Source organism: Cygnus olor, chromosome 5, assembly GCF_009769625.2.
Source record: "Cygnus olor isolate bCygOlo1 chromosome 5, bCygOlo1.pri.v2, whole genome shotgun sequence".
Taxonomy (NCBI): Eukaryota; Metazoa; Chordata; class Aves; order Anseriformes; family Anatidae; genus Cygnus; species Cygnus olor.
Window position 1 is genome coordinate 29392074 of NC_049173.1, and position 17886 is coordinate 29409959.

The window sequence follows — 17886 nt, forward strand, 5'->3', positions numbered from 1 at the left end:
GGCATTCTCAATGACTAAAAAAAAAAGACTGTAAGTATGATTAATAACAGCTTGAGAAGAAATGAAAGCAAGGCTAGGCTGCATCCCTGTCCCACAGTACCTTGCTAATAGAGTTCGGTGTCTGTGGTGTCTCATCCTTCAGCGTCGTGAGGACTGTTTCCTTCCACATCTTTTCCTGCAACAAAGCAATGCGATTCAGAAACAGAAATTTTGGGCAAAATCATGGCTACTCATGGCCCTAGAAGGGCTACTGCTAACAGGAAGCAAGAGGAGCTATGATGAGCAATAGCAGGCACACCAAGCTCACAGAGAGGGATCTTATACAGCTTAAAATAGCCTCGATCCACATGCTCGGACCATGCGACATGTATTGCTTAAAAGTTACGTCTGAAAACCCTCTGGTAAACCACTACGATGGTTGCAAATCTGGTGTATGAAGGCAGGAGAACACCAGAAATAAGGTTGTTTATGCATTCTTAATCAGCCCCCTTGTGTGTCTGCATTATGATGCAGTCTTTAATTACATTACCACAGTCTGCTTTTTCCTTACATTCCCCCCATGCCTCCTCCAATGCAAATAATAAATGGAATTCAGTTAATAGGCAGCTATTCAATACGTTATCCTCCTTGGTCAGTAGCTGGCAACTATACACAGACGCACTTGATAGCATGCTTTGTTTGACAAATAATAATCATGATCATAAAATGTTACAGAAGACAGAACAGCATTTAGACATAATTACTAAAATAAAATACTGCAGAATATCAATGTCTTCTGACCAAGTTACTGTTATGATAAGAAACGCTTTCAATTAACAAGTAGTATTTACAAACTGTAACATTTCCCATCATTGTAGAGATATATATTTTCCCTTACCCAAATACACTAAACTTGCAGTACATCGTACACATTATATACTAGTATGAGCATGTCTGGTCCCAGCCTAAGCAATAAATGTAATGATAAATTCTGTTCTTTTTGCCAACCATAATCATGTTCTTACAGTAAAGAAAGCCTAAAGCTTCTATTAAAAAAGCCAAAAAATAGCATCTGATGAGACAAGCTTTTAGTGCCATGACAGTCCTTGTTATCCAATTGAAATGTAGTTTTCTCCTCAAAATTGTTAGCAACCAGAGCTTCAGAATAACGGACACAGTGAAGAGCCACCAAGACAGTGAAATACAATCCATTTGTAGCACACTGCAAACATGGCAACTGTTAAAAACATTTTTTAATCATTCTGGGGGTGTGTCTTGGAAACAACACCAAATACAAAACCAGCACGGGAAAACCCTGATTCTCTTGAAGTCAAGCAGAAGTTGCCACAGATGTGCCAGAAGCCAGAATGTCTCCCAGAGTTTTCAGAGGAGCTGTGCAAGAAGCCAAGTGCCATTAGAAAAGTTTGCCACAGAAGCTCAGTGAAAAATAAATATCCTCCTAGTCGTGTTCTGCACTTCCACCATGGGAAACGCTGGAGAACAAACACATCCCTTTATAACTGGAACCCCAACTGCGCTACAGGGTTTTACTGGTACAGAAGCAGGACAAACCTCTGCCTTTTCTGCAGGCATCAACCATCAGTTTGGGGTATCAGCTTGTAAATTAAAACAGGTTCTTTGGGACAACTGTCCCTAGAAGGGTTCACACGCAGTGACCAAAGGCGGAGGGGGTTCATACATGTTTCTCATCCCGTGCCACAGTGCCGCACCATACCACGTGCACAGTATGCACTGTGGTCATAAGCATTGCTAGGCATGGATTAGGACCTGAATTCCCGTGTTTTTTCTTCCTCCGATGGCTCTTTCCTCTCTACATTCTCCCAGATGGAGGCAGAGGAGGTTGGAATAAACTCACAAAGCCATGCAGTTACTGTACTTGCTTCTCATGAAGAGTTTTTTTCTGCTCATGTATGGGAAAGTAACATATGGTCTGAAAGTTCAAGTAAAGTTAATGGGAGTCAGCTGCTGCTTGTTCTGAGGGAAAGGCATCTATTAACATAACATAATCCAAACCAACCTTTACTATATCTCATTTCTTAAAGAAAGTTTACCTCCAAGCTGAGATCTATATAAAAAGCCTGCACAAGAGACTTCTCTTTCTCTCTATAATACAGAGAAAAGGTTTTGCACCTAAACAACGAGATTTTAGGTGCTCCTGAGGTTCTGGACCGCCCCTCTCATAGGGTGTTACAAAAAATGTCAACATGCAACTCTTCCCTCTTGGTCATACCATTTACAAGGATTCATAAGATGTGTTTATGGAGCAGCATATCCCAGTTTCTTGCATCAAACCCATTAAGCCTCCTGACACTTGTGAGGAGAGACGCAGTGTTTTTTGGAGGAGCGCTATCGCAGCTGTCTCAAGCAGACCTGATGCAGTCGTGCGGAGGTAGAAAGTCAGCCCTTGTTTGGAAAGCAAACTTCATTGAAACTGTGCGCAAGTTTCTCAAACACCCGCACACATAGTTAAGTGCACAGAAAACCCCAAAGAGAGTCCGACCCAGAGCACAAAAGACACAGCCGTCTCGAGAAAATAAATAGGAAACCACCACCACCAAAAAAAAAAAAAAAAAGGAGCTAAATATCAGCTGGCTATATAAGCTGAAGCTCTTATCTCCCTGATCAAGAAAACATAATGCCCACAACAGAAATAGAGCTGAGCCCCTTTTGACTTAAACTGCTGGCTGCTAATATGTCATGCTAAGAAAGGTCCTCCAAAGTAGCCCAGTAGTATATGGCAAATAATTAATGGGATTTCAGGAAGGGAATCAATGGTGCTTATGGAAACAGCCTTCACCACATCACAAAGAAAAATGCTAACACTCCAGTCTTGCAGTTACAGAGCTGAATTACCAATACCTTCTTTTATCCCATTACTGTCATGCATAGGAAAAACAGAGTTCCTTTCCGAAGAGTTAACTATTCCTTTTGTTTGGCTTTCTGCTGTGTATCCACCCTATGGGTGCATTTGCCTTTTCTCCTTATAAAGAATGATACAGCAAGCGTGACTGATCAATGCTGAGACAAAGTAGAAATACTGGGTTATTACAGAATTCATGATTAGCTCCTTACAGCATGAACTATTATTTTACAGGCTTTCGGATAAGGTATTCGTATAACTACAAGAGGAAATACAGGCTCTGATGTGTGGCAAGACTATCGTGAATAAAACCTGTCCTGACGCCATGAATGTTACTGCAGCAAATGTCAGCCACATGGCCTGGCCCAACGTGTGAACCAGACTGAAATTTAGTTCCATGTATCTATCACAGCAAAATTCCCATATTCTTTAAAGTGCATCTCTTCAGATGCAGATAGGCTAATCTACTTTTTTTTATTTAAAGACATGGAGTTATCTCCCAGCCTAGTCAAAAAGAAAGATTCTCTAAAAGTCATTTTAGCTACTCCCCCAATAAATGTCCTACCTTCTGAAAGAGAAGAGACAAAGATTCTTCCCCCTTATTGCTGCATGAAAGAAAGATGTGGTCAAGGAACCTGAATTCATGTCTCTAGTTCGTGAACTTCCTATAAAGAGAAAACATGCCCTCCTCTAATTTCTTTTAGTTACCATAATCACTAGCATTTATGTATCAAGAGGCAAAAAGTCAGTAGTGTTACCTGAGATAGTGCCCTCTGCATTCCCCTATGTTTCCTTCAAAAAACATCCTTTCACTGAATTACATCTCCATAGCGCAGCTTGCCCAAGGTGTAAAGTCTGTCACTCCGATCTCATGGAATTATTTACTTGAACACCTTCGTGGCTGCAGGGCTAATCCTAGGCATTGGTGCTGCCCACACTGCCTGCAGTCTCCACCTGATGGCATCAGCCCTGCACCCTTGAAAAGAGAATCTGCTGGGGCCAGGCAGCCAATCATGGGTCACTAAAAAACCATCAAGAACTGAAAGTTCATGTAAAACAAGAGAGAAAAGCGAGGGATAGAAATATTGGATGTAGCTTGTGGATGTAGACTTGTGGTTTACTATAGTTACAGCGGCATCCTTCAGAGGGCATGCAGGAGGTGGGAGGGAAGCACGTGAGGCTCAGAGGGGAAAACAAGGCAGCAAAAGCAGCAAAAGAAGAGCCCACCATGGAAATATCAACTGAAAGCAAAGAATGGCAGATACTTCTTATGGGAAATGCGAGCAAAACAAAGATATGAGGCAGCTCTGTGAGGACCAGGAAAGAAATGAAAGGAGTAAAAATATGTAAAGCTAGACAAAAACCCAGACTCTGCAAGAAATCCCCTGGCTGAAGCAGTAAGTTCTAGGGATATTCTCTCCTTTACAAACTCTTTGGCCTGTGATCTTCCTTTACATTACAGAAGGCCACCTCCCTGAGGCTGGTGCTGGAGTTTGCTCTGTGGCTGAAGGCACTTGTCCTGCTGAACCCAGCAAAGACCGGTCCAGACGTCAGCAAGGTTCAAGGAGAAAAGAAGTGATGTGGGGAAGCTGAGGAAGTGACAAACTCCTCCATGCTCAACTTTCCCTGGTTTCTGAAAGATTATTACAGCACTGAAATACCCCGGTGAGGAAGTCAGTAACTTGTTTAGCAATAAAAATGCTGGTAAGAACTGAAGCATGGGTAAAACTTAAGGATCTCCACCTCCCTGAAGCATGGGGAAGTGACTACAGCCTGAAAGATATGCTGGTCCTTCAGCACCCAAAGATAGCAGAAGTGAAACAGTTTTACTTACCACACATTTATATGGAATGCACTTACAGGCAGTGAGCTTTTCAGAAGTCCCTACAGATATGTAATGTATGAGATTTTGGGTGTCCCCTTTCAAGTTGTTTTCCATTAAATTATCAAGAAATTGTTGAAGCTTCCAGTGACCTCGGTGACAGCGAGGATTAGTCAGCACTGCTCAAAATTGGTTCCCCATTGCCTTGAAAAAGGCACCTCAAAATAGAAATACCTGCAAAATCAGAAATCCTCAAAACCTTTGCACTTACAGACTCTTAGCTCAGGAAACCCAGGTCTAGTTTTGCTCCCCATCTGCAAAGCCCAGCGAGTCTGCCAGGTGCTACATTTATATGAACACTGAAACCTTTTGACATGCTATGTTCTTTTTCTAGATATCAGTATTTTAAGAGCTCACGAAGGTGCTGTGAGGTTTGATTATTTAGCACTGACACGGGAACTGCGAATGACAGCTCTGCAAACTTGTGACTGTTCCCTGAAGCACTTGTTTACAGACTGGAACGGAAGCATTGTTTGCAGACTGCAATCAAGGAAAGACTTGAATGTTATTGTGAGCAACGAATTCTGAAACAACAAAATGAGCCCTATTTCCTTCAAAAAGGGTGCTGTCTAACAAATTCAAAGCACAAGAGACGTAAAGAGAATGCTTAAAGCAAGCCTGCCATTCACTGCAGCCTGTCAATATTCCTGGCGCTTGCAGCGCTTGTATATATTTACAGAACATTAACTACAAAAAGTCTTCTCTTGTAATATTTATCTTGGGCTCTAAATCTAAACAGGAAAACCTGCCGTTAAACATTTGCAAAGGGGCCCAGGCGACAGCTTAAAGGAGTTCAATGTTTAGTGTGAAACACGTCAAGTGCCTCAAAGTGGAAATGCCCGAAAATGTTACGTCATTTCTGAAGCACAACGCCACGCAGTGCTCAAACAGTGATGCTCACTAACTCTGATGCCCTCCATTCCCACTCAATGCCACAGCAGTGAAAGACAGCAGCATCACGGACACAGAACTGGCTGGGAGCCAGCAACACCTGTGTTGCAAGGACAGCTTCTCTCTCACTGTCACATTCACTTGTTTCTCTTTGTTTCACAGCAGCATGCTAAAAAAGTCTACTTGCAGTCAGGTACCTGAGGTTCTGCACTGAGTTTCACAACTGCTAGAAAAGCAGTACAATAAAGGCAAGACAAGATACATTCTGCACTGACACAGCAGAAACCCACCTGGGCTGAGTGGATAGATGTCATTGTCAGCTCCAAAGAAGAGATTGCGCGTCAGCTTGCGAGGATCGACCTTCTGAGGGGTGGATGAGGCCGGACAGAGGGAGAACCTGCGACGAAGAAAGTTCTCTTCCTTCATGGCATGAGCTGTGGGGGTTTTCTGAAAAGGAAAGATAGAAATAACAGTTCATTTCAAGACACAGGAAATCAAAGTTTCACACCCAGATGACTCCGCTGCTTCAAAGCCGCCTAATCCTAAGAAGTGTGCCAGATCTTTTTATAGATTGCCAGAAGGCTAAGAAAAAAAGAAAAAGGAAAGGATATTAGTTTGAGGCTACAATTACTGATTTGCTGACTCTCAGCATTTGCAAACTGCAGGGAAGCAGGACACTGCTCCTTGGTGAATCCAGGCAGTAGAACACCCTCCTCTCTACAAGGATCTATCTAGAGTAACAGTTACTTACTGGGTCTATCCAATGTATAGCAGCTAAAATTCCTCTTTCTTGTTTGCTTTTAAGATTTTGGAGACTCTTTCATAGAAATAACTCCATTGGTGTGAGCAGAGTTGCACCAAGCCTGCAAAAATCAGCATTTAAAATAAGCGGTGTGGAGGATGACCAGCTGTGTTGGCTGCAGAGAGCAGCAAGCGGAGATTTGCAGGGAAGCAGGACAGAAAAGCTAGTGTCACTCCTGCCCTTATTTTCTATTAGAGCACATGTAAATATTTTCAGTTTTCTTTAAAATGATAGATCAGCCTGGCAGTTTGATCAATATGATAAGCCTTGTTGCTCTGCAAGGGTAAAGAACAGCATCTGTGTCCCTGAAAGCCTCCCTGCACCCCTGCACAGGAGCCGAGTGGTACTATGCTCTTTACCACCACTTGGCTGATGCGTTAGACCATCCTGACTGGAATTAAAGGTTTCTTTTATACACATCCAACAAGCAGCTCTTTCTTACCTCTTACAAACAGATATTATGACTGTCGCCTTCCTGAGTTACAAGCGCTATTCTCTCCCCGTGTGCAGCTCTGATCAGCAGGGCTCTTGCTAGCAAGAAGAAGCGTTAAGCCAGCCTTCAGGCTGGCATCGCAGGACATGAGGTCTGCTGCTTCCCCGGGGGACGGTCACTGTGCAAAGGAAAACCCTTTGGGATGGGACGCATTTCCTGAAAAAAGTCTCCAAGCTTTCCCATATCCTTTAGGCTGGGACATCCTGCCCTGCTCTTCCTGCCCACAGAACTTTTGCTCTCACCCAAATGACCAAGTTTAATGGGGAAGCCTCAGTGGGCTCTTGGAGCTGGGGCTCTGCCTGCATGGCTGACACAGCACACGGGGGGATGCCATGAATGTGTCCCAGTGTGAGAAACTCCCCTCCTGTGTTTCATCAGAGCACTGTCCCTCCGACTGCTCTGCTAACCCCAGGAGAAGGCAGTCCCCGTAAGAACATTTTGTCTTTTTTTTTGCAGCTTCATTTATTTACACAGCAGGTTGCGCTGACTTTATAAACTAGCTGTGGTTTACAAGGTGAGAGTCTGTTCCTTCCTTCCCACAGGAGACAGCCTCAGAGCCTAAGACCTTAATTTGATACAGACCAGCCTGGACCCCGTTGCTGACCATGGGTGAACCATCAGACGGCGGTGTCTGTAATATCCAAAAAGGGGTGAATGGCTACCAGCCAGACCTAGCCCCAAAACAGGACATGTGGGTGCAATTTTTAGGGGATATGTGTCCCCCACTGGATCTGAATCATCTGCAGCAGGCGAATTAAGGTCCAATGCAATGTGAGTAACTTAGCTGCCTAACATTTGGCACCTTAAATAACCTCTTTTTTTTGCATAGATATTCTTGACTGCAGAGTGCAGGGTTGTGGGGCAGCAAAATTAAAGCTAACCTAAAACACAAAAAGAGAGAAGAGGAAAATACAGCTAGTTACGTGTCTCAAAGCAAAATATTTAAAAATAATACAGGTCTAAATAGCTGGGTTTGGAATGCTAACACTGAGCTATTTTCTGCCCTTGTTCCCAGTAAGGCCATCTCAGCTCTCTGCTCTGGAACTGCTCATAAACGGCTCAGAGGAAAAGCAGGTCCATGGGACACTCTCCCCAAAAAGCAGCGATCCAGCTTGGCTGTGCCCATCATGCAGCCAGGTGGGAATCCCCAGTCCATCCCCGCTGGGGAACCAGTCACAGGCACAAACCATCTGTCCATCCCGCCCTCACATGCCACTGGCACGGTGGTGACTTCCCGACACGGCAACACAAGGGCCCCACCAGCCACCTTCATCTCCACACAGATACAAGCCACAGTAGCAGAGAACTGCTCACACCAATGTTGGTGGCACAGCTCTTGACACCTGAGCACGAGCAGGCAGTTTATCAGGCTGGACATACACAAATATAAGTCCTTTCAAATGCTTTTGTGTCACCAACCTGCCTTTCAAGGATCATCTAACATTGCATTGCTCCAGCTCAATTACACATATTTCAGGGGTTTTCATACACCAGATGCTTCTTTCCTTGATGGTAAAAAACACACTTCACATTATTAGGACTTGATAACACACTCAAAGTATTTGGCTTGGTTTCCAGAAGATAGGTCTGTGTGTGCCTGCATCCCTACCTATCCTGTTTTGTCCTTTTCCACCTTCCAATGCCTTTTGTACCATCAGCAAAAGTCAAGGAAAGCCTACAGACATTAGAAAAGTCAGAAACATTAACTTCTTAAAAGTTACATGAGTATCAGCAACCTGCTGTTGTAGGTACCAAAAGTACTGACTCTGCCATTTATGCACGCTTATCTACAAAACACTCATACATACAGAAATTCATTGGTCACAAAGCATCTGCTAGGAAACAAGCAACAGCCGAAGAGACACTCCTAGACCTGAGTGCTTTGGGCCTCAATCTCACATGGTTGATTTGAGGACAACCCTTGTTCTGAAAGGCAAATCCACCTGTAAAGAAGTATTTTGGAGGTTGCTTCAGGATATGACAGATGCTTCAGGGAACCCAGCCCTGGAGGGACTCTGGGAAGATGGAGAAGGCAAAAATCAAAAGTGGGCAAGAATTGCTGAAGGCCCAAACATGATGTTAAGTAACATAAAGTGACAAATTTCTCCCACTGCTCCTGTGTTCCCTCCAAGTCTAGCAGATGAGACAGAGAACAGTCGAAGAGAGATACCTTGTCTTGATCTGAATGTTCCAGCTGATACAGAATCCATGAGCTCTCTTAGAAAACTAACCTCCTTGGGAAAAAATCTTCACCTTAGCTCTTGCAAGAATTTATCTTGTCGTTAGTCCTGCTAGATTAAAAAGCCCTGAAGTTTGCAGCTGAGGTCATTTCTGGCTGTCGGTTCTGTGGTCCTGATCGTAAAAACGCAGGAAAGGGAATACAGAGAGAATTGAGAGTCACTAAACACAGTGGTTTTCAGGATTGCCCCTTTAGTGTTGACAGCTTTTAAGGCAGTAATGTGCTGTTAAATGTGAGCTGTTCACTGGAGCATAAACAGGAATAAATAATTCAGTAGCAAGAAATAAACTTCTTGCTAATCCTGTCTTTGAGACTACTTTATCTTTTAAAACCAAAAAATAGAGAAGATGAAAAGCCTGATATATACCTGAAATACCGTGAAGCACAGGACAGTGAAAGAGATGAACCTAACAGAGTGCAATTGCCTGGTGGGACTTTTGCTCGCAAGCAGCATCAGCAATAGCCCAGAGAAGAGCAACGTGGCAAGAATAATCCTTGTTTTACCAGCAAACCTCATGGCTGCCACCGAAGTGAGTGGGAACTGCCAGAGCTCTCTGCTTCTGACACCGGACCTGTCTGGGGTGAAGGCTGTGAGTAACACAGAGACAGACATTACACGTTGGAGCAGAGATGCCTTTCACGTGGCTGCTCTGCATTTTGAGCCTCCCGTGCTTGCTGGGAAGACAGTGGCAAAGGCTTCAGGGGATAGAATTTTCCTGGCTCCATCTTTACATTTTCTAAGTTGCTGATATATAATTACTGCACGGCTAAACACTGTGCAGATATTATCCTGCCCCTACCCTCTGCAAACCGGTGGGTAGGTTGGTTTGCTTACTCTGATGTTCAGCATTTTAAAATAGATTGGAAATATGCTCTATAAATAGTTAATTAGGGGGTTGGTACAGTCAAGAAGGCTGTGCTAGTTAGGGGGATTCTTAATTTATTCAAGACTTGTTTCAAACAACCTTCTCTTTTTCTGGTCACTAAATATTTCCCAGAAATCAAATTAAACCACATTTTGTATTCACAGCAGCCCTTCACTCTAGAATCTGCATCAATAAGGAAAATTAAATCTAAAGATACTGACATTTCCTGACTCAATTAACCCTGAGGAGGTAAAATTTTCATGAATGAAAAGGCAAATTGTTAGCAGATACATTCTGGCTTTCACAGTCCCAACTATTCACGGGGAAAAATGGCAGCTCAGATCTTCAGCAGGGAGCAGGGGTAAATTATTAGTTCAGTGGTGCACTGGTGATTCACAACAGCTGAAGAACTCCCGATCAATCCAGAAAGTCTGTGAAATCTGTTTCGGGAAGCTATTCCTAAAATACCTATTTATAAGATAGGTAATTGGACAACTGACCCCCTGCTTACAGTTAAATAAAACCTGACAGAGTGAACTGTGCCTGAGCAGACAATCTTTTCTCTAAGTTATCTATGGTTTTTGGTTAGGGAACAGGCAGAGCGCAGATATTACAGCGCACAAGGAAGGTTTCAGGCTGTTGTGCTGTTAGCTGGAAGCCGAGCACACGAAGTGTCAGCCACTCCCCAGAATTATCAGGGCCAGCTATTTCTCTGCTGTGCTGCCAAGGGGACCGCTCCTCAGCAGCGATGGTCTTTGGTATGTTTCTCCCAGACCATGTCCTGCTCTGCCAAGTCCCAAGCCAGCCCCACTCTTTTCATCTTTCCTATGCTCCAGATACAGGGAAGTGCTGCTGCTGTAGGACTTCAAACCCTCTGCTGGGTGCCATCCTGCTCAGCTTGACCATCGGTCCAGAGAGGGGAAAAAAAATAACACGGGTTGCTGAAGACATCTGTCTGCAACAACAGAACCAAGTTATGGAAAGCCAGATCTAGAGACTGCTTCATTATGATTACATGAAACATGAGGGATTTTTCTCAGCTGCTTCAGCAGGCTCAGGAGTGCGGCTCATTCATCCCTACAACCTAACTCAGGGCTCATGTGCTTAAAGCTGCCTCTCTCATGCTGTTTTTATGGACGATGCCTACCAGAGCCACCCTCAGCTATCTATCTGCTCTTGCTCTCTCCCATAACAGAAAAACAATGTTTTTCTAACCACCCTCTGCTTCTCTGCTCACCTTTTCCTGCACTGGTCAGGGACAGTAATGTAGTAATCAGGAGACAAAACAATCTTCTCCCTTAATTCTTCGTAAGATGCCTTGATTAATGTTTTCTTTGTATACACTAGTTAAAACGTTTGCAGCTCGAGGCACACCAGGGGTGCATATATGTTTAACTGTCTCACAACTAATCTCTCTCTGCGGTGAGCTTTATGTACAACGGCCCCAAGCAGCACAGCTATAGGAATTGCATGCCCACACTGGGGAAAAAAACATCCTAGATCATTCTTTCTGGGGATCCCCAACTTGGGACAAAGACAGAGGAAGGCAGAGTCAAAAAGTGCAAAACATTTTCATTTGGCATGTTGGAAAACCTCATCTTTAGAATCACCTCTGGTTTGGATAAACATCTCCTGTGTGCAAACATTGGTACATCGCTAAAGCCGTGGTGTGTTTGGGAGAGGAGTCTGCAATCTTACAGCTTGGAAATGGGGTTTGTGCATTGCAATAAATACAGTCCTCATGTGTTTTGTCTTCAAATATTTGCCATTTACTTTGTAAACATTATGCTAGAGTCTACTTTAGAGTAAGAATATCAATAAGTGGGTCTTTGAAATGAATGCTCAATGATTTTTATATCCACCTCTGCTGACCTTTAAGCTGTAAATTGATTGTTATGCAGAAGGCTATTAATTTAACACAACATATTAAATTTTCCACTAGCACTGACGGGCCTCTTCTGGCTTAGCAATTCCACTGGTCTTTACCCTTGCTAACTGCATAGATCATACCTCTCTTGCTGTAATTATGACTAGTACCTCAGCATTAATTATTTCCCCAGCAACTGCAGGCAGAATTCCAGGTTTTACACATACCACCAGAAAGATAAGAAAGCCCCCGGCATTCAGAGAGACAGCAGTGAACAGCTTTCTTGCAGACCTTTGTCTTAGTCCATCACTTTATGTTCAGTAAATCATACTTTGCACAATCTCCTTTAGGCCCTGATTTCTGATGGCATTCCTACTGAATAAAGCTCTTGCGAAGGTATTTCCATCAATCTCTGCAGGAAGGTAAGGTGCTTTCACTGAATCGTCTTCAGTACTTTAATACCATGTTCTAATATATTCAACTGAAGATGAGCAAAAGGTAAATCACGACTGTTAAGCATCCATCAAGCACCTGAACACTTACCCATCTCAATCCAACTCACTGAATTTTTATTTAAAGTTTACTATTATTTATTACTGATATTGGTAGATAGCATTCTTTTAAGCAGGGAAAAAAGAAGTCAGAATGCAGATTAGCAAAGACTCCTCGCCAAACCAAAAGGTACAACCATGTGCATCCACAACATGAAGGAAAAAATGTGCCCTCACACACCTTTGGGCATACTTCTTGTAACATGCACTAGCCAAGCAGTTCCATCCACTACGGATCCACTTTGAAACAAGCCCAGGAGCCAGATCTCAGCCTCTAAATTTCTGTGTTATCTAGAAACATTTGTGTACTTCTTTAAACTGAAGTTTCATACGGATGACAAGGATTCCCAGGGCGTCCTGCTGGAGTCACTGTGACTGGCCCCGTACCAGGGCAGACAGGGTGTGTGACAGGCCCAGTGCTGTGACGGAAATACAGGACCAGGTACACGACAACGTAAACGAGAAATTCATTTAGTTGCTTGAGCTAAAGCTCTTGGAGATTTAAAGCCATGACAAGAACACACCGCTTTGGATAGGTGTGCAGTTATGTCATTTGCAGGCAGGCCACATCTTCAAGGTCAATTCTTGTCTTGATATTTTTCTTTAAAAAGAGCATATTAAGGAGCATCATTACAGCCTCACATTGCTATCTAAATCACATAATGAGATCATATTCTCTTTTAATGGAAGGATCCTACTTCAAGCTTTAATGACATTTAGAAAAAAACAGTCTACTGCAAGCCTCACTGATGGCTTTCTACGATATCCACCTCTGCCTTTATATAATTAAATCTAGAAAAGACCGTGCCTTGGGGCTACACTCCCACCACACAATTACTAGGAAATACCAAGCTAATTTTAAGACCTGCTTTCATGCTTGATAGTGTCCTCCTGACAGTACTCCCTTGTTTGTGAAATACTGCTCCCTTGTAACACAGCAGGAGAAAATCAGACTTATAAGTCTGATTCTTCTCAAGTCCTGCTGAGCCATTTGCAGACTCAGGCTCAGAAACTTCAGCATGGCAGTAAGGCACATGTAGTAGATGTTTGCAAGCCAACTTACAAGAGAGAAATCAAGTGCTGTCCAGTTTCACAAAGACTTCCCAGAATCAGACTGAGATTATTTGTTATAATTAGCATCCACCATATCAAACACATGCTCACAAAGAATGAAGTGGACAACAAGGATTTAAGACTGTAAGTATACTTCTACCTTGACATCCTGTGCAAACACAAGCCATACTTCCGCCCAATGGCTCCAACCACAAGCCCACTAAATTATAGCCGAGCTGGCTTATAAATGGCTGAAGAACAGCTAAGTGATGGAGAAATGACGGCATCCCACAACATGGTGCTCCAGTCGCTGAATTTTCCACTTCTCCACTTTGTTGTTTCCCCTGTCAGATTCAAATGGGCTCTGTAAACCTCTGGGGCCTTCACAAGGAGGGATGAATAAACAAGACCAAAGAAATTTTAAGGAAGTGCACCTATTTTTGAAAAGATCCTTATATGCCCCTGTTTAGCTTTTCAGGCTTCTGGGTGCTGTGGCATACCGAGATCTGCTGTACAGTGGTTTAAATTTAGCATCCACCTATACTTCCTCTGGTGCAGCCGCTCTCCCTCAAATTCTAAAGGAAATTAATATGCTGTGTATTTTTTGCATAAACTTCACCGTTTCTCCAGAGACAAGAGCATCAAGCTCTTCCTTCAACAATAGTTAAAAGACGGCACTGCAGTTATTTTGGTCCTAGATTTTTAATTAAAAATCTCTGTGGGAGGAAGGAAACTAGACAACCCACAAAGAGCATTAAGGTGGAATTTATGCTGTGTTAAATGAGCCCAAAGGACTCAAACCGTGCACAGGCCGATGCGGCATGCACAACAAAATCCACACTCTGTTCTCAAGCTCACAACCTTTCTGCGCCTACCTCTGTCCTTCCTTCTCTGTCAGTTTATCTGGGATTTAGCTGGAGAAAAGAAGCAGCTTGGGTAAACTGCACTGTCACTTCAGCCAGAGTGAGAAGCAGGTGAATGAACGCACCCATGGCATACGAATTTAAGCATGCATTTGTCTTTGCTGATCTCCTCCTACCTGCTCGAATAATACTAACCCAGTATTTCTGCTGGTGACTGCTCCGGTATCGATATGACTGTCCCACTGTCCATGCAGTTGTGTGTGTGCCGGGCAGAAGCCAGACAGAAACTCTTCGTGTGAGATATCAGCCATAATTAAAAGCCCTGGAGAATCCCAGCAAGCAAGCAGTTACGACAGAGCGTGCATCTTGCCCCTGACTTCATTTCAGTGAAAAAGGCATGCCCCCAAGCAACTTAAACGTGCTCTGCAGTGATTGCAAGCTTGCTTTTTAAAAGCATCCAATACATTTTAACAGTAAGTATTTGGAAACACCTGACACCGAAGACCTGAGTCCCCTTCCCCTCATATCACTTTTATATTGAAACAGTACCAGTGGTGGCATGAAATTCCTCCTTGCTGACGCCACTGTAAGCCAGAGCAGGACCCATCTCCCCACTTTGTGGGCAACAAACCCGACAATACAGCTCTTGACAAAAGACAGCAAATCTGACAGCCGTGGAACACAGGAAGAGGACTTTTCCCATCACTTTAAAGCTAACCTATACTGACACCGTCTTTTTTGTCCCTGAATGGAAAGATCCAAGCAAGAAAAGCCCCAGCTGAAACAAAACAATGCTGCTGAGCTCCAAGCACTCCTTCCTACAAGTGCTGGAAATACAAGGGGGGGAAGCAGCCCTGCCTGGAGAGCTGCAGGGCTCACAGCTGGTGAGGCTACGAGCTAAGCATGCAGCACACTGCTGGCACGAGGGCATCCACATCAGCTCCAGTGCTGCCACAGGGGAGGGCGGAGAGGGCAAAGGAGGATCTGGAAAACCAGGGGCTCCTGCAGACCCCCGCCTTCAGCTTTATGGATCACACTGACCTTCAACAGCTCCGTGCTGAAAGTGTAAATGTGGCTTCAAGCAAAAAAATAAATAAAATTGCCTCCTGAACAACTGCAGGCTGAGGCCAGGCACAGAAGGAAGATCAGGTCCAGATTGCCCCTGGCTGAAAGGAAGCCAAACACAATGCAGCCGATTCACAGAATTTTCTTTATCGCAGCGCTAAGAGCAGCCAGACAATGCTTTCCAACACAGACCACAGCAATTCATCATGAAGAGATGGAGTTAGCAGGAAACGCTCCCATTATCTCTGCTACGAAAAGGAAGCAGCGAGGAGAATGACTAAAAGGTGACAGACAGATTTTATGAGGCCAGACTTGAGCCACGCTCTGGGCTGACCGGCTCATCTTTTCCATACCAGAAAAAAAGTGACAGGCTTCAGCTGCACGGCTCTTACAAAACAGGAGTCAGAGTTGCTGCACTGTGGCTCTTCAAGAGAAAACAAACCAAGACAAATGAAAATATTTCAATAGCAATTGTGCTGCGCCAGATCCCCAGGGCTGTGTAAATTGGGGGAGTTTTGTGGCCTCCTTAATGGAGCGATGCTGACTTAGAGCTGCGAGCACAGGGCCAGGCGTCCGGCAAGTAAAAGGGAGGTATCTCAGACCTGCGAGGCTATAGGGAAGAGGCGGAGGAGAACATGAGCCCATGGTGCCTTCTGGCAGTAATTTGGTCTGCATTACGAAAGTAGGCTTCGAAATGGTTGCTGCCTACAAGCTCCGAACACAGAAGAGTTTATAAACACAAAAGCCCAGATGGAAAAGATTTGAAAGGTTTGGGAGGGTAACAAGGGAAGGAATAAACAAATATCTCTGAAATGAAGTAAGGAAGCACTTAAAATGGCAGAAGGCTAGATGGCCTGTACAGACTTTGTGGTGCCTCTGAAAGGTACAAAACCTTTAACATCCCACGGCTGTGCACAAATACTGAATTCCCCTACAGGGCATAAACACAGGCTGCTCTTACCAGCTGCCAGCAATAAATAGTATTGCCCAACCATTAGCAATCAGTCATTACTGCACCCAGAAGTGCTAGGAGCTGTACAAACACGTAGTAAGTAATTGCCCCCGCCTCAAAAAGCATACTGGGATTCTGGCTCAAGCAGCCACTTGGACCCAGACACATTTGCTATGGAGCAACAGACCATGCCAGCTAATGTCTGAGTGAAACAGAGAAAACTAAACAGCGTCACATTTTATGTCTTCCCCTTGATCAAGTCAGCTCATTCAGCACCTTTCCCAGCAAAATTCATCTTCCACTGCAGTCAACTCTTCATCTGTAGGGGAATATATAAACACTACTATTAATGACTTCTCCCCTGTACAGCTCACAGCGCGTAACTGGAGACACCAGTGATGGGATTGCAGTAAGGATGATTAGGTTTTTTATAATGAGCAGTTTCACATCTGGTTAAAAGTGGAGGTGACAAGACAATAAAAAAGTGATTTCCAAAGCTGCTCACCAATGGATTCTGCAGCCTCCTGTGGGAGCAGGGCTGAGCTGATACCGTGTCTGTCTGTAAATCCCACGTAAAGTGCCCTGACTGTAAGCCTCACTGCCAACAACTGCAGGCAAGGACCTGGCTGATGCCTCTGCCTCTCTTTCCAGGGCTGCCGATGTTGCTGGACTCTTTGAGGAAAAAGATCAGCTGCTGACAGCCCGCGGCTCCTACCCAAGGCAAACAGAGCAGGCAAAAACCTTGAGTCAGCCCAGTGAGAGAAGTAATTTAAACCAACAAAAGGAGTGCCGCAGATCACCTTCCTCAGAGAAAGAAGCAGCAAAGACCAGGGCGAGCTGGATGCTAGGCTGGGTTACATCCCAGCTGTGGATTTGTCCAAGGTCGGCTGATTGCTCCCCGATGGCCTCAGGCAGTACGGCACGACCCAGCCCCAGCCTTGCGCACAGAACCACCTCTGCCAACGCTGTCCGAGTCACAGGCAGTCGATGAGCTCGGGAAGCAACAGCAAAGGTTTTCCTCCCTGCTCTGCTGCTGTCTGGAAGGCTGCCTCTGAAGCAGCGCGCAGTCTGGAGGAAATGAAGTCAAGGACCGCAGCACTGAAATGGCACTCACAATAAGCAAAGGTGGGAATTAAATGAGACAGAGGTGACTCTAATGCACAGGGGGAAACTATTAGGTTCTGCTGACGTTTATTTCCCACAACAGCCCAGCAAGGTAACTGTGCCAACAAACAGGTTTATGACTGTAAGCAGCACAAAGAAAGCACATTCCTCTTAGCACGGCTTTGCAATCTTCTGAGAGCACCATCTTTTTGTCACCCAGACTCCTTCACCTCACCATCACCTGCCTCAAACCAACCTCTTCTCATGCACAAAGGGTCGTACTGGTTTATTTACTCTGTGGCAGAAGAAAACCTGCAAGTTTTAGCTAGGTCCCATGTTTCCAGACACTGGTCAGTCATGTGAAATTAGGACAGTTGCTCTGCAGAAGACCGTAGGCT

The 17886-nt window shown here is 44.3% G+C and overlaps 1 protein-coding gene across 1 annotated transcript in view; it reads right to left on the reverse strand.

Moving 5' to 3' along the window:
• OSBPL5 (oxysterol binding protein like 5) overlaps positions 1-17886 on the reverse strand; it is a 132965-nt gene that overhangs the window by 54686 nt on the left and 60393 nt on the right. Inside the window, 3 exon segments of the mRNA XM_040558620.1 lie at positions 101-148; positions 150-175; positions 5924-6080. Of these exon segments, the coding sequence (XP_040414554.1) occupies positions 101-148; positions 150-175; positions 5924-6080 (231 nt within the window).